This window comes from Glycine max, chromosome 6 (genome assembly GCF_000004515.6).
Source record: "Glycine max cultivar Williams 82 chromosome 6, Glycine_max_v4.0, whole genome shotgun sequence".
Lineage (NCBI taxonomy): Eukaryota > Viridiplantae > Streptophyta > Magnoliopsida > Fabales > Fabaceae > Glycine > Glycine max.
The window spans coordinates 8,896,028-8,918,345 of NC_038242.2; the positions used below are offsets into that span (position 1 = coordinate 8,896,028).

Here is a 22,318-nt window from a genome sequence, read left to right on the forward strand (position 1 = left end):
AAACACGAAAGGGGAAAGCAACACAAGATGATTGGGAACTCCCAGGGCATTCAGCATTTTTAGTGATACACCTGTGAAATTTTAATTTTATTCTTTCGTAAGTTCAATACAGATTGTCAATTCTATGAGATTTAGGCTTACGGATTATCAATCCGTAAGAGTCTCATAAGATTTTTTTAAAAAAATATATAATTTTTGAATTAATTTAAAATTAATGATCTAAGCAAGTAGCACAATATTCTAATCAACTGAATTAGACCAATTATATTATAAAATAATTAATGTTATTATATATAATACTAAAATTTCTAATGTATATTTAATGCACATGTAAATTTACATAATAAATTTTGTGATAATTAATTTTTATTTAATAATTAATTTATTTACATATATAAATTGTAAATTAAAATCATAGGTTTAATAAAAATTTAAATATGTAAAAAAAATACCAAATTTATTTAATTATCAATTGTTGTAATAAACATCTAAATACATCATTCAATTAAATATCATATTTGTTTAATTTTTAATCATTGTAATAAACAGTCAAATACATCATTCAATTAAATATCAAATTTATTTAACTATTAATTATTGTAATAAACATCTAAATACAACATTCAGTTAAATATCAAATTTGTTTAATTATCAAATTTTGTAAATAAAATAATGTATAAGAAAATCATAATTTTAAAAAAAATTCAAAAATATACGAATTGACAATCCGTATGGTTCATAAGGATTGTTAATCCATATGTTTTGAATTTTTTTAATACGCATCTTTTCTTTTTCGGCGATAAAAAACAATTAAATTTCATCGTATATTCGTAAATAACGTACATGCACCACCAACGATAAAAAACACTCATAAAAGGATGCTAACGAAAGCAAGTTACACTAAGGAAATGCGGTTTTTCGAGGAAAAAAAAAAGACGCTGAAATAAAAAATTAATATGCTATTTGTAACAAAAAAAAAACCCATAAGGATATTTTTTATATTAAAAAAAACTGCTGGGTGCCTCGTGCTGTTCGGACGATGCTTTGGTGCAACCATCCGGAGCCCAGCTAGACAGAATGTATGAAATGGGACAAGATATCAGCTTCTTTTAACAATGATGCTAAAAAAATTTCATAAACACACAACAAGAGATAAAGCATATATCTGTCATGATTACTAGCAACTGATCCGACCATTAAATAATATCCTTACTAAAAATGAATAGTAACATAGGATATTCATTAAAAAACTGAAAGAGAAATTTTTCATTGTGATGTGTATAATTGTTTTGTTTATTTATTTTTTACGTTTTCTTATAATTTTATAATAAATACTTTTTTAATTTTTTTTTAATCATTGCTGTAAGGTAAATATTTAACCAAACCCTTTAATAAAAACTTAAAAGGTATGACTATGGTTCTAAGTCACTGTAATATTAAAGTTTTAGTTTTTGCAACCTTGTTTTTCTTTTCCGGTGTGCTGAAGCGAAAAACCCAAAATTGAGACTGTATTTATTCACAACTTTTCACAGTATTTTAGTTTTGAAAATCCCTGACACTTCTTTTAAAACATTAAAAAATAATTAAAAAACAATACCTTAAATTAAATGAACCAATAAGGGAAAAAAAAAAACCACCCACAACATTTATTATGTTCATGAATAAAGATCAGAAATGACAACATATTATCCACACAGAAAACTAGAGGACAGAATAGACTAGATTTACTTATCATATCTTTCAGGGGTAGGACCACTGCGCAAATGCCCCGCTGCTTAATTATCAAAGCAGATAAGATCTAGCCTCACAATATTTGCATGAATTATATAGGAAAGTTCAACTTCTTTCATTCAATCAATTATTATAGACTCTTCTATAGTAGTAGATGTATTGGGAGAAATAAACCGTATCAATCTTGCATATCTAATCATATAACCATTAAAACGCAGTTTCTTCGAAGTTTAAAATATGAATTTAACACTTACATGATTATATCAACATAAAGGTACAATTTTTCTTTGAAAAAAAAAGGGTTTAAAGATATAGACAAAACATATAAAACCACAGATGTGAGAAGCAGAATCCCAATAGCAGGATGGCCAGGCAGATACAGATATTTTGAAGGATTAATACAGCGTTTAGGCGAATTAGTAAATTGATTAAATCAAGCATTAATTAAGCCGTCCGTTGCGCTTCAATCTTCATATTCAAGAGGAGGAACAAGCATAATGAATCACACTTTGTTGAAAAGAAGCGCATTAGATAAAACAATTAGCAAAGCCCTGGAAAAACATATTTGGAAGGAAGGAAGGAAATGCCAATGGCTAGAAACAAAAATAACAGAATCCATTTAACCAACCCCAACTAACAGTAACAGACTCAATTCAATAGAAGAAACCATAACACATTCTCACTCATTTCCTTTTCCAACATTCGGACATTCCCTCGCAAAATGCCCTTCCTCCCCACAGTTAAAACACCCTCCTCCTCCTCCACCACCACCGCCGCGTCTCCGATTCCTACCATCATCACCACCACCACCACCCTGTCCATGGTAACAATCCCTTGCCAAGTGACCTATTCTTCCACAGTTATAACACTCAGGGCCTCCTCCTCTCCGACCGAACCCTCTGCCACGGCCTTCCCCGCCCCCGTAGCGTCCTCCTCCTCTGCCCCTCCCACCGCCGCCGCCGCGAAATCCTCCGGGAAGACGAGATCTAACGGCTGAGGTGACGTCGACGGCCATGGTGCGGCCGTCGTCGCCGTAATCGAGGAGAAACTCAACGGACTGACCGTCGGACAAAGAACGGTAGCCGTCGGATCGGATGGAAGTGAAGTGCACGAAGAGATCATCGGTTCCATCTTGGGGAGTTATGAATCCGAAACCTTTGTGCGCGTTGAACCACTTAACGGTGCCCGTGGATCTCCGAGTCTCGGCCATGGTGGCTCCTGAAAGAAAAGAAGTTTCTGGAAGATTCTTATTTGGGTTTGGGAAAGCTTACGCTGAATTGAGGCGTGATTCGTCCATTCCCAATTGTTGAGGTACCGCTGATGTTATATTGTATTAGTTGGCGGGACCCACCCTCATCCCTGGTTGCTAATTGCTCTCTTTGTTATCCTCCTCCTTTCATGCCCCTTGCTTTATCCAAACACACATCTTGCCACCTCAACAACTATTGTCTCTCTTTTTCATCATTTTATTATTTAAGTCTTTTTTTTAGGAATTTTATTATTTAATTTTTAACATTTCACAAATTTTACTATTTAAATTCTTAATTTTTATATATTTTATCATCACATTATTAACAAAATAATATAAAAAATCACTTTTCTAAATTTTTATACATTGTTTCTAATTATAATTGATGGAAAAAAATAACTTTCTATATGGATTATAGTTATAACTAATATAAAAAATCACTCTTCTTCATCAATTATAATTACAATAGATATTAAAAGTAATAATCATCTTTAATTTTATCAATAATGGTAAAATGTGAAAATTAAAAATTTAAGTGATAAAATTTACAAAAATAAAATTTAGGTGATAAAATTTGAAAAATAATAAAAATTGAATAGTAAGATTTACTATTAATCCTAGTATATTCTATGGTTAGGTGCCCTCTCCTCTCTTCACGGTAATCACCGTCCTTGAGAGTGTGAACATACAGAGGAAGGCTTGGCTATTGATTTCTTTTTTCAGGTGATTTTATGCACAACTATATATGATTGCTGACCATGGCTAACTACTCTCGTGTCTCCTAATTATCGTGTAATATTGTAATTGCTATGTGATGGATTTTGTTAGAAAATACCCCCAACATGCATTCTGTGAATATCTTTTTAATGACTTGTTCTTACTGAATTACCACGGAAACATCTCAAGTGTGTGTGACAAATTCTCATTTTTTATTGTTTTCACTTTTTGTAAGGCACTGAGCACTGCTGAAGACTCGTACGGTATCACTTGAAAATGCACCTAGGTTACAACTCGACAAGGAAAGTTTATTGTGACAATTTTATGCAATTCGACCCAGATTAATTAGATGCCCAATATAAACGGAAAAAGAAATAAATTAGATGCCCAATATTATTTTTAGGTCAACAAAATTAGATGCCCAATATAATATCTAGATACGGAATCTACATCAAAAGAGTCACATCACTGCTATTTATGAATTCTGCGTATACTTTGTAGGTTTCAGTGTTTGTTAAGTTGACACATTTAGAATCGTTATATTTAAAGTTTTCATTAGCTAAAATATTTGGTAATTTCATATTGCTTGATTTTTTTTAATTTTTTTTATGAATAATATCTCAAATCTCAAGCGAGCTCAAATGTGAAGCTAATTTCAATTGGGTTACTGTACTGATTTTTTTAAATTGGAACTTTATCAGTGACTTGACGAACTAGTTCACTTTCATAGTAGATGTTTTGGATATTGAATTTATCACTCATATGGTAGGATTACACTTGTTTTTACTTTTTGTTTGAATAACAAATTTGCAGTTATTTCAGAATGAAACAAGTTCTCTGGGTTCATGGAACGGATGAGTCAAAAGATAGATGGTGATGCTGAGAGTGAGTGTGTTTCTGAGGCTGGAGATATTGGGGATAGAACTCTTCTTGGCACAAGGCACAGTGAAGGTGATGGCCTTCGGTTATCCTTAGATAGCACACCGAAAAATGAAGATGTTTACATTTCAAGGGACCATGAATTGCAGTAACATCCATCAACATTGAATTATATATACCCTGTAAATCCATTAGAAAAGTTTCCAACCCCCGTTTTCACTGATAGAAAAGTTCCTACTGGAGACATAAAACAAGTGGGTTCATTTTCCAACTTTTTGTTTTGGTTTTCTTTTTGTTGATGATACATTTAAGCTTAATTAGTTCAATTTTTTAAAGTTCCTAATGGTTAAATCACACAGTTATTTTGTCTCTAGCTGCAGGAACATGGCAAGAAAGCCAAGAAGTTACCCAAGCTACTGGACTACGTTTTGTGTCTCTGATTTGGCTGTGTTTGTCATTGTTGGAGTAATATGCTAATAACCTTTAACTTTTCCATTTTAATCGATAGCAAACAGAACAAATTAAATGTTGCTATAAGTTATGTTCTCGATGGATGACAACATAGATTGTTTGAGCAAGTACAATCTATGTGCCATTCAGCTAAGTTTTTAACATTATATTTTTTTTTATCAACTCATCATGGAACATGCAGTTATTATCATGATACTAATGCATCAACTGAGAGATATAAGATAGGTTGAATGACTAAAAGGAGAAGGAAAGAGGGAAAAGATCATGAGTTCGATCTCCTCTGCTAACAAAACAAAGCTAACATTTGCTGATAAAAAAAAAAACTAATGCATCAACTACCATGATAAATATGCAGGTCTTAAAAGGATACTTGCTGCAAAAGTTATTTGGACCAGGTGTTGCTGATGTGACTAGTGATCAGAATATTCTTTACCTCGATTTTCCTTCTAATATGGTCTGCCTCTTCCTTCCCCTTTTGCATAATTGCATGCACAGATTATCAGATGCAAGCCTGGACTTTTGAGTCTATAGATTATTACATTTTAGCGATGGAAAAATGAATTCAAAAGCCAAACTTAATCAGATTTTGCCAAAGGAGAAGATAGAAGAAAAATAACCACGATAGTAATCAAGCTGAGGTGGAATGTGGATTTCAGAATATGAATTTTATGATGACTGTATCGTTATGAATCATTGAACTAGTAAGGACCAAAAGTGGAATTGTTGGTTGGTTAAAAATCTTTATTGGCATTACTATGTTAACATTTGACATTATTGGAGAATAGAGACAATATTCTTGAACCATTAGTATTAGAGACACGGGGTATTTTAAATTCTTCATCTTAATTCCTAAGATTAAAATGGGACCTTGTATACAAGGTTTGAGCCTGAAGCATTCATGTGATTACTTACTGATGCAGTTCTAATTAGTGAGATTTCTCTAGTACTATTAAAAACTCCTATTGTGATTTGTGCTGTATCTTTGTTTCTTTGTCCTTTATTCTAGAAGTTAAAGTTAATTATTTTGCTGACACAGGCATTTGGTTTCCTTAATTGATTGACACCATAGAGGAATTTATCTGGGAGTTAATGCAGAATCCATGTATTTGCATTTTTAAGAGCAAATGCATTTTTATTCTTTCACAGCGTAACAGTAGCTTGTTTTAGGCACGTTTTAGCTCTACCGCACACTCTTTAATTCCTTGATCTGCATGTTACTTGACTTGACTTTAAAGATTTAGTAGATACAATTTGAGACTTAGATAATGCAATGTTACAATCCCTTTATATTTTCCGATGACATAAAACTGTACAATTACTTGAGTTACAGTTGCTAATTTTCCAATCATCAATCATTATAGAAGCTTTAACATGGTTGTCAAATGCAATTTTTATAGAAGTTCATCAATTAGGAAGCTGATTTTCATTGTGTGGTCATTAAAATTTTGTACACTTTTCCAGGTTGGCTCCTTTTTTATGGGATGGTTAGGTGTTGTATTTAAAGCAGACATATCCCGTGTATCTGAGCATCTAGCCATTGGACTAACAACTGGATACTTAGGGAGCCTAACAACGTTCAGTGGTTGGAATCAGAAAATGGTTGAACTCATTAATTGCTACTAGACAATGGCTCTTGTTTGTGCTCGGCTTTTTAATAGGTAATATGGTACATTTTAATAGGTGATTTAGTGGTATAGTAGCTGTCTACTTCAGAGTTTCAGACCCTTTACCCATTTTGGTTTTTTATCCTAGTAATTTGAACGTTATTTTTTTGTTAACAAGTGTTTGTTAACAACTCAAACTTTGTAGGCTTGCTTCTTGTCGGTTCTTCGATCACCTTTGGGGTAGAGACAGCCAAGGGTTTCAAATGGTTTCTCAGCTGGCTAAACATGAGGCCTGGAAGAGGCACTTTTATCTAAGGTCAACTGGAAGGTAGACAGATACCTACGCCATTTGGTAGTTACCATAGTTTACGTGGTGATATTAGGTTTGTTATGGGGTGTTGCCGGTGCATTGGAAAAGGTTGAGTTCAAACAGGGTGGTAATGCAGCTTGGCTGTGGCTTGCTTGTATAGTTGGGAGGTGTGTTGGATTAGGTGGTTCTTAGCACCTAATTGCCAATGTTTCCGCTGCTTGGGTTGTGGCTGCACTTGCCATTGTAAAGAAATCAGTAAGTAGTCCTTCAAAATTACATTTGTAAGGTAATTTAATTTTTTCATCCATTGAATGGAAACACTAAAAAGAACTACAATGGTTAATTTTCTTGAATCAAAGTGTTTTTAGTTTTTCTTTTCAGGGACCAATTTAGGCATTCAATCTTTTTTTAAGTATGTTCTGTTATACACACTCCTTAGGCAAATTGACCCCTGGGTTAGTTTTAGATCCCTTTTTAAATGTAACTCGTCATGCATGCTGGCGAAACGTGCATGAACGCAACACGTGAAAAGGATTTTGCCATTTGCAGTTGCGAAATGGCATGAAGTTCGGCCAGTCAACAATGACGTGGAGAGGCCAGGCTAGGCGTGTAGTGCAGCAGTGGCGAAACAGCCTGGTCGAGTAGAAAAAGCTTAATATATTAGAAAAACAAAAGTTTTACCTGACAAAGCAACTACCGTATCCATGACATGAGTTCAAAACATATTGTTTATTCAAAAATTAAAATAAATAATGAAAAAGAAACTTCTTGATTTAATACAATCATCTTCGCATCAAAACAAAATTAAGATAAGGACATAAAAGCAATACTAAAAAATTATCAAAATCTTACCCTAAAAAATCCAAATATTATCCACTTTTTCTTTATGCATACTATTCAAATTGAAAAGTGTATAAAATATTAATCCACACAAAAATTGGTCGAGTAGTGCAGAAAGAGATGTATTAATCCAAACAACATGCAAACCTACTTTTAACAGAAATATTACCTATTCTAATAAAATGAGGATAATTAAATAATTTATTTATTTGAAGCTACTTTTAACACAAATATTAACAGAGATTTATTTTAATATAAATCCATACTCTTATAATACACATATCTATATCAATATGTTACAAGAAATATATATGACCTAGAAGCGTTTCGCAACCACGCGGAACCACACCAGTTCGCCACCATCACCACAAAAATGACAGAGGCAAAGACAATAATTTTGAAATGCAGTGAGTGTTGAGTGTGTGTTATAAGGGGGAGAGGATAGGAGAGAAGGAGCTGCCTCCTCACGAATATGTTTCAAAACCAACCCTTTTTGGAAAATAATTTGTAAAAGCAACCTAGTTTGGTAAATTTGATGTCAAGCTGCATTGACTCAGCTCAAAGCCAGTAGAATCAGAATTAGCTTAGCCTGTTTAGGAGAAAGATACTTTATGGCAGATTAGATTTTCTTTACAACTTTACTGCCAGAGAATGCCAACTTGATTTCATTTGATAATCTCACTGTTATTTATCTCCTTATATTTGTTTCCTTGTCCTCTAACTACTATTTTATTTTTGTAAAACTTTCTAGTCATATTTTATTCTTAGCCTCTGATTTTTTTTTCCCTTGAAATTTTTCTCTATCTTTGCTACTCATATTTTTATTTTTTTGAAAAATAGGATCTTATGTCCCATCAAATTTCTGTAAATGTGAATCATAATTTCGCAAGTTGTGTGATTAGTATTATATACTGCAGATGAACATAAAAAATTGTGATACTAATGCAACAGGAATTCAGTTTGGTCTGTTGGGCAATTTGAGCACTGTCTCTACTTTTGCTGCAGAGTTCAATGCAATGAGAGGAAGCAAGCATCCTTGGAGAGCATATGCCTTATATGCTATGATTACAATATGCATTTCATTCTCATTTGGGATCTTGATATACTGCATCCCTGTTTGGAGAATGTGAGTGGGCATCGAAATTACATGCCTTTTTGGAGGTTTGACTGTCCAACTGGGGCTAGAAATACATTATTTCTTACTCACTCGTCATGACTAATTGAAATTCATTAAAAATCACACCCTTAAATAGAGAGAATGACTAGTATCATCTTGTGAGTTTTGATAAATTTCAGTTTATTAAAGGATATTAAAATATTGAGGAAGCAGTTCACGGCTCAGATTAGGGAATCTTCCAGTTGGCACCTTCCGTAAGGGAAAGGGAAATTACGTGAGCCTGTGAGGTGATGCCAAAATGTTTATTTAAGAAAAATCTCGCAGAATCCAAAAAGAAATATTTCACAGGGAAATGATAAATTTATAACTACGTATGTATTTTGACGTGTATGACCTGCTGTAGGAAAAAGCAAATATATTACTCCACAGGAAAACAGGTTCTTGATTAGGATACATGCATGGCAATGTTGTCTTAAGTTTTTCTTAATTTGATTTTATTTGTTTACTAACTTTTATGAATAAAGAAGTTGGATTTAAGCAAGATAAATATTGATTTTATTATATTAATCTATCAAGTTTCATAACAAACTTAGAACATCTTTAATCACAGATCTTAAGCTCAAGACGTGGTCTCCAATAAATCTTCCAATAAAGGATGAACCAAGATCTTTAGCATGGAAAGTGAGACCTTCTACAGGATTCCTGAAATCCCTGAAGATATGCATATTGATAAAAAAATAAAAATTACTCTCTCACCCTAGCAAAACGTGGGAGGAAGAACTGTTCAACAGAAGGAGATGAAGAAGAAGAAAGGAAAACAAACCAAAAAAAAAAACCAAAAATTGAGGAGGGGGGTCGTGCGGAGGTCCAAAAGGGAGGGGGGGTGGGAGGTCGCGGCAGAGGGGAAGGGAGAAGTGGGTGGGTCGAGAAGAAAGAAGAAGAACAAACAGGAAGGAGAAAAGGAGAACGTGTTGGGGGGAGAAGAAGGAAGGATATTAATTAATTATATTTAATTTAACAAATATTTAAATGAAATATTTAAAATAAAGTCCACGTTAAAAATTATCTAACATTTTAAAATGAAATCTAAAATAAAAAATAAAAAGGATCTTAAACATTTTCAAGTTTAAGTAACGCTGTAAAATAAATATAAAATAATTTAAGATTTTAATTTGAAATCTATCATATGCTTTTAAAATATTAGATCTTAATAACTTAAAGGACCTTAACGATGATCACATCCTTTTGAAAATTTTTTGGATAGTTTATTTTCCTTAAAATTAATATGAACATCTTTTAAAAATATCTACTTTATTTATATTTTTTCAATTTTAAACTTCCATATAAATAATAAAACTGTCCGAGCACAACACGATTATCATTGATAAAAAAAGTGAAATCTTTTAAAAAGTGAAAACTTTTTGGATACTTTATCTACTTTATTCGTGCTAACAGTTTAATGATAAAAAAATGAAATCTTTTAAAAAGAAAAAAAAAAGAATTGGACGAGTGAGAGGAATCTATTTCATGTGAAACGACACCTTACGTATGAATCTCCTTGGTTTGACACATTATGCCTTTTTTGAGTTTTTTTTTTTTCGTAAAATTAATATTATGTCATTTTTAATTTGTCCAGTTTAGGTACTGTAATTCAATAGCCCATTAAATTTCCTGCTGCGTATACTCAAAGGTAACTTAAAATCCAAATCCTAAAAACAAAAGATGACAAAAATTCACAACCATTGAATTCGTATCTCTGGATTATTTATAGTATCTCTTTTTCTTGGGGGTGGTTTTTTCCTTACGTATATCCTCGTAATCCATAAGTCATCGCTTGTGTGGGAAAACTGCCTTCTATTCATGTGCATCATCCTGTATTAAATATATAACGTGTTCGTTTCATTTTCTTGATGTTAGGGGTGGAAATTTTTTATTTTTCATGTGCTATTTCATGTACAGTATTGTTGTATTGGGATGCGAATTATAATAGTACTAATTGTTATTAAAAACCCTAAACATAATAAAATGGGCTAAGTAGCAAATTGTTTCAGTAGTCATGTTTTTTGTACTAATTTTATTTGTTTTCAACTCAGTTTAAGGTGGTTGTGTTATTGTTCACATGGAGAAAATAAACAGTGGGGGTTCTTCCATCAGAAGGCGTTCATTGAGCATATCAAGTCACATAAGCCATCATACAGACAATGATGATGATGCTGAATGTGAGAGTGTTTCAGAGGCTGGAGACATTGGAGATCGTGTTACTATTCGAAGCTGCAGCTTCCGCTTGTCTTTTGACAACAGGTCAGAAAATGAAGCTGTTGTTGTTTCCAATTCAGAGGAACACAGATTGCATCCCAACTCTGTTAGGCCTTTGCCTCCTGCACTCACATCTGAAGACACCAAACATGTGAGCTCTCTTCCACATTTGATTTTCATATCTTCCGAGATTTTTGGTTTTTCATTAACCATATGGTCTGTGGATAGATCATTGATCCTAATGTTTACATATCTTGATGCTTTACACGTTGTTATTTGTTTTTCAGGATCCTCATAAACGTTTGCCAGTGTTGCTGGACTATGCTTCATTTATGATTCCTTTAGCAGTTTTTGGAATTCTTGGGGTAATATATTCTGACCTTCTGCCTTGAATTGCATTACCACATAGTATTCTTTTGGTGCAGTGTCGATGTTTCCCTGTTGGCGCATAATGGATAATTGATATTTACTGTTTTTTTTTTATTCATAATTATTTTTATGATCGAGAGATTGTGGCTAATTTCTTCTGTGATTATCACAATGATATATTTTATGTTGTCAATTGTTATGTTAGGACATGCAGTTATCCACATGAATCTAACACATAAATTGTCAAAATAACTATGCAGGTCTTCACAAGATATTTGCTGCAGAAGTTATTTGGCCCTGGGGTTGCCCATGTGACAAGCGACCAAAGTATTCTTTATGTTGATCTTCCTTCTAATATGGTCTGTCCCCTTTTCCATCTTCATTATTTCTGCGTCTTGGTTACATACAGATTGTGTTGCGTTCACAAGACTAAAAATCCAGAATTTTTTGGTTAGGAATATAACTTTCTGACATTATGGTAGTAACTTGCTTAAAAGAAAAATGGTGTTAAATTCTTCATATCTATTTCTTTTCTAACAACAGAGATTTTTTGTTTGGGATTTAAAACTAGAGTTTGTCAAAATAGGAATGTTTTGACTTTTGAGCCTGAAGTAGTTATTCCTTTTCTCATGACTGAAAATTAGGTGCTTTGTATTATGCACTTCTTAAATCCTTAATCTATAGTGTACACAATTGAATATTTCTTTTTAAATCTTGCTATAGTACTGTCATTCTGTCTGACTTTTTAAATTTGGTGTCAATTGACACTTGAGTCCTTTATTTGTAGAACACATTTGCAATTGAATCTTGCTTTAATACAGTAAATCGACAGAAGTTTCAAATTTCTGTTACATGAAAGTGAAGCTTAAGTCCATTTTGAAGTTCATTCACAAGGAAGACGATTTAGATAACACTAATGCAATTTTATTACATTCCGTTCCAGATTGGTTCATTTCTTATGGGATGGTTTGGGGTGGTATTCAAAGGAGACATAATTAATGTGTCAGAGCATCTAGCTGTAGCAATAACAACTGGTTACTTAGGGAGCCTCACAACCTTCAGTGGTTGGAATCAAAAAATGCTAGAACTCAGTGTTTCCGGGCATTGGCTCTTCGCTTCACTTGGCTTTCTAGTAGGTAAATAGGAGGATTAGATGATTTAATAAGGGCGTTTTCTAGTCATAAGCTCATTGTTTCATGCAAAGAACTTTTTAATTTTTGTTTCATATTTATCCCAAGTAGATGAGTTGATGCTTATATTTCCTCATAAAAGGCTCAACTGATAAGATGAATTTGTTTTACAATTACAATTCTTCAGGTATATTTCTCGTTGGCTATTCCATCATATTTGGGATTGAAACTGCCAAGAGTTTCAGGGGGTTTCTCAACAGGCTGAATATTAGTTCAGGCAAAGAAGGCTCTAAGATCTTTATCAACTGCAAAGTAGACAGCTACCGCTGTCAGTTGATAGTTATGGCGATATCCGTGGTTGCGTTGGGCATATTATGGGGTGTCAGTGGTGCATTAGTTAAGGCTGAGTTCAAGAATGGTGGCAATGTTGCTCAGTTATGGTTTGCTTGCATGGTTGGACCTATAGGTGTGTGGATTAGATGGTTCTTAGCCAGGCTCAACGGACGTGGATTGGGAAAGGCAGGGTTGTTTAAATGGATTCCATTTGGAACCTTAATTGCCAATGTATCAGCTGCTTGTATTATGGCTGCACTTTCCACTGTGAAGAATGCAGTAATTTCCACACCTTCTATGCCTAACTGCATTATCCAATCTCTAAGTGCATGTTTGGATTTCAAGTTCAAAAGTATTTTTGAGACAAAAGTAATTTACCAAAGGATCAAGATCTTTACTTTTGCTTTCATTTTATTTTTATCTGTTAGATTTGCATTCAAACAGGCACACAACATTTCTAACTTCAATCCAAACATGCACTAAGCTAGTACAATCATAACCATTATTTTACTTGCTTGGTTTGATGTAGGTAAACACCAGGGATTGTGATACTGCTGTAGCGGGAATACAATTTGGTCTGATGGGGTGTCTGAGTACTGTCTCTACATTCGCTGCAGAGTTTAATGCGATGAGAGAAAGCAGTCGCCCTATGAGAGCATATGCATATGCTATCATTACAGTTTTTTTGTCATTCTCTTTAGGAATCTTGATATACTGCATACCTGTTTGGACAAAGGGGTTAGATATTGACACATAGCAATTGAGTAAGGCAATCATGTTTTTTGGGCACTTTATTGGTTGAAACATAGCTGTTTCAGGACAACCTCCCTCCTGATTTTAACGATAACGAATTGTTTTTCCAGAGAAGTAGAGAAATGTATCTAGTATCTACTACTTATAATAGTTAGATCTGTCAATATTAGGATTGGGTGTGAAGGGAGGTTTCGAACTGATGCATCATTTCCTACTAATATAGATACCATGTCTTTATGTAGAAAAATTAACAAAGGAAATTTGAGAACTTTTAAATCCTGAAAGAAATTCCAACTTAACTTAAATATTCACAAAGTTATAGTATTGATAGGAGTGAATACAGCTTAAGGGAAAGTGCTTACGAACTGTTTAAAAATTTACTAGTATATATACTTTCCTAATTTCTTCTTTTAATCGTTTCTGCCATTCAAAAAATCCATTCCAGCTGACAGAAGGTTGGTTGTACTTGTGCATTTGTCATTGTGTTCTGGCTTTATGAGTCCAAAATTACATGGTTCCTTTCACCAAAGCCTCAACACAGAAGGGCGTTAGAAACTTAGTGTGCGCTTATTATTTTGAGTGATCTTTTAGCTTGGCATCAAAAGAAGTCACCAGAGAAATCAAAACAAAAAATGTGGAAAAGTAAAGCAAGCATGTTATAACTAGCAAAGCCCTTGTGAGAGAGAAAAAATTGTAGGCGTCTACAATCCTCTCGGCTACCCAATTGTTAATTACTTAGTTTGATGATAAGCCACACCACCAATAAGTTGCGGCAAGTGCCAATCATTCTGAGTTGGAGTTAGGCTTTGATTAATGTCCCATAAATGTAATGATATTGCCCATCTTAAAAAGGAGTGTTTTGTTTCTTTAGCTACATAATAGGTTAGGTTAATTGATTTCTATACGCTATTAGGATGAGAAAAATATCTATGCCAGCATATATCCACGAATAAAATCCATAACGGATTAAAAATAAATAAACACTCTGTTTATTAAGCAGGTAGCGACGTGTGTATGAAGATACATATTTATTTGCTTATTGAATTTTATTTTTTTTGCTGACTTGTTTATTGAAAATAACGGAGTATATAAATGAGGATTCGCGTATAGTTTAAGCATCTACTGCCTGTTTATTAAGGTAGTGACATGTCTACGAAGATACTTATCTGTGGTTCTCATTATCATATTTATTTATTTTTATATCATTTTACTCGTAAAGAAAATCTAGTTAAGGATCATAAAAAAATCCATTTAACCTAAAGACAAGTAGACATGACGGAGCGAGCCAAACAAGTTTGATATTTTCCGTTTCCATGTCTGATTTTGAATATCATTCCCGTCTCCAATCCCCAACCGGACTAATTTTTATGAATATCCCCACCCCATCCTCGTCTTTGGTCCAAAATTCTATTTTTTTTAAAAATATAACAAATTTGATTGGATTATCATACGGAATGTACATAATACAAACACAATAAATGATTCATATTTGTACACTCACAAGCTACACAATGATGATAATGTTCTAAGTGAATACAGGTGCAAATAACAATTTGTTAACCATTGACATTACAAACAAGAATTTATATATCAATGCAGATGACATAATTTGCCAAGTGAATGACATTACAAGTTTATAACAAAATTCATAAAGAAATAAAATTAAACGTATGTAACAAAAGTTTAGTTGAATAAAATGATAACATTCAATAATTTAGACAATCTTTATTCTTTTTACTTGTATAACCCTAAGTAAGGTTACATAATTAATTTTATATATGTGGCTTGAGGGACACAAGTAATGGATACGGATACAAGAAAAAATGGTTATTCATCCCCATTTTGGTCCCCAAAAATAAAAACTTAAAGATTACTCGTATTGATCAACTCGATTATTACTCGTCAAACTCGTGGTGAGACAAAAATTAGCCACAGGTACTACCTTGTCTCTCATCCCTACCCACGTTTATTTGGCAAATTAAACTAACAAATTAAGCATATATATTTATATGTGCAGTGTTACCTACAATACAACATGTCTGCAGTGCTGCTTAATTAATTTACTGAGGGATCTTATTGAGCTTACAGTAAGCATAATCCTTGTATTTCTTGCTCTTATATTTTGGTGGGTTGTCTTGGTTAACCAGCTTTGGGTGAGGCCCCACTTCGTGCTCTGGTTGGGGCTCTACGAACACTGGCCACGAAATTCTTGTTTCGTCTTTACTCACTGTAGTCCTGTGAAGCACGGCCTTGTATTTTCCATTGCTCATTATCTGTCACCATAAAGTATAATATTAATTTGCGTGATAAAATTCAATTCTCATAATATATTCAATTAGATTTTGGAAGACCTGCAAATGTCAGGGATGGAACCAAAAATTATTGTTTGGGGGGGCGAAAGTTTTATAAAGTATTTAAAAACATTTGCACTAAGCCACTAACCTTCTAAAAAGATTGTTATGATTTATAATAATAATTTTCCACTATGCTGTTGTACGTAGTTCCCACTGACGGTAATCAAAAAGAAAAAAGAGAAGAAGAACCTGTACATACATGTATATTTTCTTTGACAATTTTTTTGCAAATAAGATTACTGCCCCGTAAAAACCTGCTTCCTCTCAACGTGGTTAATATGTAATAGAAATACATTCGTAAAATATTTTTGTATAGTCTATATATTGCTCAAATGCTCAGTAAATGTAACCTTGTTACCTTGAAATCCCTTGTTTTGACCATATTCTTTAAACTTTATAATGCATGATCTTACTAATTATAAGATATCAAGCTTATTATGATTTCATACTAAGATTGTACTTTTTCTCTTTTGTTGAATTTCGCATAGCCCAACTTGAGCAAATTCATTTTAAGATATATTACCTCCATTTGATCTCCAATGTGAATGACCAAAGCATTGGGGATATACTTAACGTCGTACCAATGGCCATCTCTTGAGGCTTGAAGGCCCTGAACATGATTGGGCACAAGAAGGGTAATGCAGGACATGTCCGTATGAGATGGCACGCCGAGGACAAGATCAGGGCATGGACAAGGTGGGTAGTAGTTTACCTTTAAAAGGTGAACCAAGTTATCACCCCCTGCGAATTCCTTTAGTTCATGTTTTTCAAGCCCCAACCCTATTGACATGCTTTCGAACAACTTATCAACAACCCCATGTAGGTACTTATCATATTCCTCATTAGCCTCTCTGCAACCAAATCAAGGATCATTCATTATTCTCCATATAATTAATAGTATTCTTAAATAAATATGATAAACGGGGAGTGTTAGAAAATAACATATTTCAATGCATTTTTTTAATTAATTAAATTTTTTTGAAAATTATAAAATAAAGAAAAAATTATTAAATATAATATAGGACCTAGAATTTTTTATTTATTTTTAACAAATTTTAATATAAGAATGTATTTAAAAATGTGTGTAAAAAATGTGATATATGATAAAATAATGTCCGTACACCATTTTTTTATGATGTGTTGCTATACCAACAAAACACACCACCATATATACGACGCATTTAATTTTAATTTGAAGTTTAATAATAATAATAGTAGGAAACACACAATAAAGAATTTTTGGTAATTACTTCTTTTCTTATCTTCTGAAGAGAATTTTGTTTTGAAAAAATACTTTGTAGAAGTAATTTATTCTCAAACCAGCCCTTATTCACTATTAAGAGGTTATTAAGTTGAGCAAATAAAAGAGAACGAATTGAACAATAAGAAAAACGCTAAGATTATCCATCACCAAACATGCCCCAGAAGCAAGAAAAACGTTAAGCTGGTTTATGAAATTTGAAATTCACCAAGAGACTTTATAATAATGCATAAAATAATATATAGCAATAATATCATATGCTAGTTAATGAGATGGCACATCGTCCATATATATGCAAAAGGGGGAAGGAATGATTGATGAAAGTATAATTAACCTGTAAGAAGGAGGATTCTTGGGCCAGAAGCGATAGTTAATGTCCGAAGGTGGCCATATCCTGTGGAATAAATGGTCCACCCAACCTTTCTTGTTATCCACCTCCTTTTGAAGCTTTGTTCCATAACCTTCTATAGATGTTGAGTCTGCAGGCTTAGCATATTGTTCCTTTTCTTCCTGTGGTAACTCAAAGAACTCTTTCCCCACGGCTTGAAGTTTTTCTATAACTTGGCTAGGTATCTCATGGTTCACAATTTGGAACATGCCCCAGTCACGACTTGCTTCCATAATTTCATGCAGCACCTTGTCTTCATCAGGGTTACTGAAATCGATTATAGGAACCCCAAGTTGGGTTCCATGAACGGTTGTGATGCCTGGTTGCTCTGTCTCTGACCTAACAAACTCTGCAGGAATCGTTTCCTTCGACTGAGAAGCTAAGCTTTGCACCCTCAATGTGTCCATTAATTGCTTTTGTTCCTATAATCTCTTCTCTTGTTTTCTTTTGTTCTCTTAATCAAATGGAAACGTATCAAATAAGAAATCATGGTGCTTGTATATATATCGTTGAGCTATAAATAATAAAGGCAGGCACGCCGAAATTGTCAATTTCTAATTAATGAGTGGGTGCAATTGAACAATGCATGACGATGGTTGCATACTTGCATGAACCAGAAGGTTTTTCTCCTCCGAAAAACGAGTTATGATATATTACTATGATGTATGTTTATGATGTATCATGTAACGGTTGGATAATTAACTCTTTCACAGATAACTTACATTTATATTAAAAACACAATAAAAATTACACTCAAAATAAGAATTTAACGTAGTTTGACCCATCTTGTCTATATTTATGAAATCGTCTTAAAAACATTTTCTTATCATAAAAATGATTATAAGATTATAACTCACCTAATTAATGTATTACCCTACAAACTCGGGTACCACACTCAATGGTTAAAAGAAATGATAACACTTCATCGCAAATATATTTTTACTTTCTACAAAATGACTTTGTTTCATAATCTCTCTTTTCACACACTCTCTCTTCTCTTCGTGTGTGTCTTTCCTACTAATTTTTTCTCTCTATTTATAGTGAAAATTATCACCAACTATAATAAATAAATTTTCTTATAAGTTGAAACAAAAATAAAATACACTTTATATTTAAACCACCTTAAATTTTGATTATACATTAAATATACTTTATGTATTGGTTTTGAAACTCTAGAACTATACTACGTACGATTTTAAACGATTGTTCATATATATACTTTCTAGGCTAGCTGCACGTCAACCATGGATAAAAGTATAAGTCTCTGCATCCAATTAATCAAATCAAAATATGAAAATAAATTGAAGGTCTAACTAAATACTGGTTAAATTAATAATTAATTAAAAAAGAATTAAATAACTGTTGCCAACAAGTTTGAGTTGATCTATAGTGAAAATAAAGATCTTGAGTAAAATAATTGCATAAATATGAAGAAATGAATTTTTTCAATTGCATAAATATGAAGAAATGAATTTTTTAATGATTCACTTTGTGTAAAATTATTAGAGCTTTGACGATAATTCATGTGATGCAAGTTTGTTTTAAAATAAAAAAAAATCATGTGATGTAAGTTTCCCATATTGTATTTTAGGTGAATTTGTGAGTCTCAATATTTTAAACCAACATCCAAAAGGCATCCTTGTGAATTTTATTTCTCTTCCTTTATAATTTACACAATACGATGATCTCGAAATGAAATTACAAATGAGAGATCATCTACATGTATAACAACACGTGAATGACATATAAAACTACCTTATTTGCTAAGTCCCAAAACAAACAAACATAAAAACAAAGCAGAATTGTTCCTATCTTGGCCCAGAGATATTTTGCGAAGACATGTAAGAAAAACCACGAGTCGATGAATCACTTGGCATGCTTGTAGTAGAACTACGCGCTTGTTGAAGCATCACAGAACCATACTCATTTTCTTCCGCTATAGTAGAAGCCTCAGTATACCTACGGCCATAAAACCTCAGAAAGTTCAAAGATTCAATCCTCGGGTGTGGCAATGGAGTCCCACCTTCTAGCATGCCAACAACAGTGACCATGTTTGGCCTAAGCGCTGGTTCTTCATGAGCACAACACAAGGCAATACGAACCAGTTTCTCCACCTCTTCACATGTGACACGTCCTTCAAGCCTTGAATCAGCCAACTCAAGGTAACTCCTTTGCTCATGCATCTCCAATGCAAATAGAGGAAAATAAACCAACCCGGTTGTTGATGAGGTTGAGGAATTTCCTCCACCACTGTTGCTATCATCCATGCTATGGCTTCTGGACCTGTAATAGCAGTTCTTCCTTCCACTGACAAGTTCAAGAAGCACCATTCCAAAGCTATACACATCAGTTTTCTCTGTTATGGCAGAGTTTGTGAGCCACTCCGGAGCAAGGTAGCCACGTGTGCCTCTCATTGTTGTGAACAAACCAGACTGTTCGGCACTCAAGAGTTTGGAGAGTCCAAAATCAGATATCTTAGCCTGAAACTGATCCTGCAAGAGAATGTTCTCTGGTTTGATGTCACAATGGATAATCTTTTGTACACATCCACTGTGAAGGTAAGCAAGTCCACGTGCTGTTCCAAGCGCCACATCGAACCTCTCTTGCCATTCCAAAACCGGTTCACCACCAAAGAGGTTTCGGTCAAGGGAACCACGGTTCATGTACTCATAAACCAACAAGCGGTGTCTCCCTTGAGCACAAAAGCCTTTGAGTTTGACCAAGTTAACGTGGTGGATGTTTCCAATGACTGCAATCTCAGTGCAGAAGTCTTTCTTCCCTTGAATTCCTATATTCCCTATTTTCTTCACTGCCACAACGGATTTGTCAGGAAGCACACCTTTGTATACGGTTCCAAACCCACCTGACCCTATTAGAGTCTTGAAGTTTTCTGTAGCCTCCTCGAGTTCTTCATAGTCAAACCTTGCGGGTAAGCCAGGAATGTAGAAGGCATCAAGGTCCCCAGAAGAAGGTGAGTTTTTCCCTAGTTTCACTTCTTGCATCTTTGACATGAGTGTCAATCTTCTCCACACAAGGAAAATTAAGGCCATCAGAATAATGAATCCAATGATTGGTAACAGCACTGCAACTGCCACAGGAAACTCCCCATTTTGAGAATTTTCCTTATCATCATTGCCATCATTACTACTAGTTGTAGATGCAACCGTAATGGCTTTAATGAAGCCCAAGATGTCTCTCTCATCACCTCCATTACTTGACTGAATGGACCCCAACTCATTCTCAATCATATAGCAAGAACCAGATGTGCTTTTATAAAAAATCCCCAAGCAGGAACAGTTACTTGAACAAAGACTTTGACAGGCAGATAAATTCACTTTATACAAAACCGGATCAGAATAAAAATTGCCAAAGTACTCAACATACCCTATATTCAAAAATGAAAAAGCTGAAGAATTTTTACAAGCAAGTGGCAAAGAATAGGATCCATTGCTTGGCTCACAACCACCAAAAGTACCTGAGCCTACATGGAAGTTTGGGGGACAAGAACAAACAGGTGAAGAGGAAACAGTGTTCTCAGTGCATAAACCTGCTCTTCCACAAGCCAAGGGAGTTTGACATCCATCCTCTGGCCCCACAAACTCCTGCTTCAGGTTATTAGTGCCAGAAAAGCTGTTGACAATAAACTGGCCAGAGGTACCTAACTTGGCAATTCGAAAATTAGCCAGTGGCAACCCCAGCTGAAAAACTGTTCCACCATCTCCAAAGAGGTAAAAGCCTGTGTTGTTTATGGCCATGTATTCCAACATGTCATTTGAGTTCTTGTAGACCCTTGTGTCCGTTGAAAGTTTCCAATATGTCTGTCCATACCATTGCAGAACTGCATCAGAGGAAGTTATTGTGAGCTTGTAGTTTCCTTTTGACAAGTCTGAATTGGATGCTGCACTTGACAAAGATGCTCCAACAGGTAAACGCTGTCCAATAACAATTGTGTCTGTTGGGTTTTGGAAACTCTCCCAGAGAGAACCATTGGACTTGTCAAGTAACACAAGATTTCCCATCTCTGTCAGCTGAAGCCTATTCACTTGTGATTTCAGTGATGGTGTTGACCATTTGGTGTTCCCATGTTCATCAAGAATTGTGATCCCTTTGAAAGATAGAAGCATTTTGCCAGAATCTGAGATGGGGGCATCACGGTTACCAGACCAAATGATAGTGTTGGATGCAGCATGAATGACACATAGATAGAAACTGGTTTGTTGGCCACCGGGGTTGAATATAGCAGCCTTGAATGTTCTGTTGTGAGAAAACAGGAACGTGCCAAAGTTGTCAATGAACTCAAGGTATGAGGCAGTGAAATTTGGAGTGATATAATCTGAAAAACTGCGGGCTGAGATGGTGGTAAAGAAAAGGAGAATGCAAGAGAAGGTTATGATGGGTTTCATGGTGTAATTTGACGAAGTGCAGATTTGAGACATGTGAGAAATGGATTTGGAGGAGTTGAGGAAGGGAGAACAGGAAAGGGTGGAATTGGTCAGTTTTTGTGTTTTCAAATTTCTTTTCTCGTATGGTGCTACCCATATTTGCGTTGACTATTG

At 34.2% G+C, this 22,318-nt stretch overlaps 4 protein-coding genes and 1 pseudogene across 6 annotated transcripts; 2 read left to right on the forward strand and 3 right to left on the reverse strand.

Annotated features, from left to right (window-relative positions):
• Nucleotides 1-2,239: 2,239 nt before the first annotated feature.
• Nucleotides 2,240-3,138, reverse strand: LOC100815773 (glycine-rich protein 2). Its single transcript, XM_003526566.5, has one exon. It carries the CDS (start codon nt 2,939-2,941, stop codon nt 2,411-2,413), a length of 531 nt encoding a protein of 176 aa, XP_003526614.1. The 5' UTR covers nt 2,942-3,138; the 3' UTR covers nt 2,240-2,410.
• Nucleotides 3,139-5,055: 1,917 nt separating this feature from the next.
• LOC100781765 (uncharacterized) lies at nt 5,056-8,931 on the forward strand (annotated as a pseudogene).
• A 1,697-nt stretch (nt 8,932-10,628) lies between these two features.
• On the forward strand, nt 10,629-13,907 carry LOC100816308 (uncharacterized). 3 transcript variants are annotated; one of them, XM_006581515.3, is made up of 7 exons: nt 10,629-10,810; nt 11,012-11,325; nt 11,462-11,539; nt 11,804-11,902; nt 12,487-12,679; nt 12,861-13,285; nt 13,536-13,907. In XM_006581515.3, the coding sequence occupies exons 2-7, from the start codon at nt 11,038-11,040 to the stop codon at nt 13,761-13,763; spliced, it is 1,311 nt and encodes a 436-aa protein (XP_006581578.1). In that variant the 5' UTR covers nt 10,629-10,810; nt 11,012-11,037; the 3' UTR covers nt 13,764-13,907. The 3 variants fall into 3 exon arrangements, with proteins under 3 accessions (XP_006581578.1, XP_003526615.1, XP_006581579.1); XM_003526567.5 differs by having other exon boundaries at nt 10,629-10,792; XM_006581516.4 differs by having other exon boundaries at nt 10,630-10,780.
• A 1,640-nt stretch (nt 13,908-15,547) lies between these two features.
• Nucleotides 15,548-18,298, reverse strand: LOC100816829 (flavonol synthase/flavanone 3-hydroxylase). The gene is made up of 3 exons (XM_003526568.5): nt 17,709-18,298; nt 16,637-16,964; nt 15,548-16,032 (listed from the first exon to the last, which is right to left on the reverse strand). The coding sequence occupies exons 1-3, from the start codon at nt 18,167-18,169 to the stop codon at nt 15,820-15,822; spliced, it is 1,002 nt and encodes a 333-aa protein (XP_003526616.1). The 5' UTR covers nt 18,170-18,298; the 3' UTR covers nt 15,548-15,819.
• Nucleotides 18,299-19,570: 1,272 nt separating this feature from the next.
• On the reverse strand, nt 19,571-21,886 carry LOC100305399 (receptor-like protein kinase like protein). The gene has a single exon (NM_001251688.1). It carries the CDS (start codon nt 21,884-21,886, stop codon nt 19,571-19,573), a length of 2,316 nt encoding a protein of 771 aa, NP_001238617.1.
• Nucleotides 21,887-22,318: the final 432 nt, after the last annotated feature.

What these genes read in the sequence shown, in the direction of transcription:
- LOC100815773 (XM_003526566.5), bottom strand. Translation starts at nt 2,941, where the DNA reads ATGGCCGAGACTCGGAGATCCACGGGCACCGTTAAGTGGTTCAACGCG.
- LOC100816308 (XM_006581515.3), top strand. Translation starts at nt 11,038, where the DNA reads ATGGAGAAAATAAACAGTGGGGGTTCTTCCATCAGAAGGCGTTCATTG. An exon ending in TTCACTTGGCTTTCTAGTAG is followed by an intron (nt 12,680 to 12,860) that starts GTAAATAGGAGG and finishes ACAATTCTTCAG; the next exon opens with GTATATTTCTCGTTGGCTAT. An exon ending in TTTCCACTGTGAAGAATGCA is followed by an intron (nt 13,286 to 13,535) that starts GTAATTTCCACA and finishes GGTTTGATGTAG; the next exon opens with GTAAACACCAGGGATTGTGA.
- LOC100816829 (XM_003526568.5), bottom strand. Translation starts at nt 18,169, where the DNA reads ATGGACACATTGAGGGTGCAAAGCTTAGCTTCTCAGTCGAAGGAAACG. An exon ending in AAGAATCCTCCTTCTTACAG is followed by an intron (nt 16,965 to 17,708) that starts GTTAATTATACT and finishes ATTTGGTTGCAG; the next exon opens with AGAGGCTAATGAGGAATATG. An exon ending in ACATTGGAGATCAAATGGAG is followed by an intron (nt 16,033 to 16,636) that starts GTAATATATCTT and finishes TTATGGTGACAG; the next exon opens with ATAATGAGCAATGGAAAATA.
- LOC100305399 (NM_001251688.1), bottom strand. Translation starts at nt 21,886, where the DNA reads ATGCTTCTATCTTTCAAAGGGATCACAATTCTTGATGAACATGGGAAC.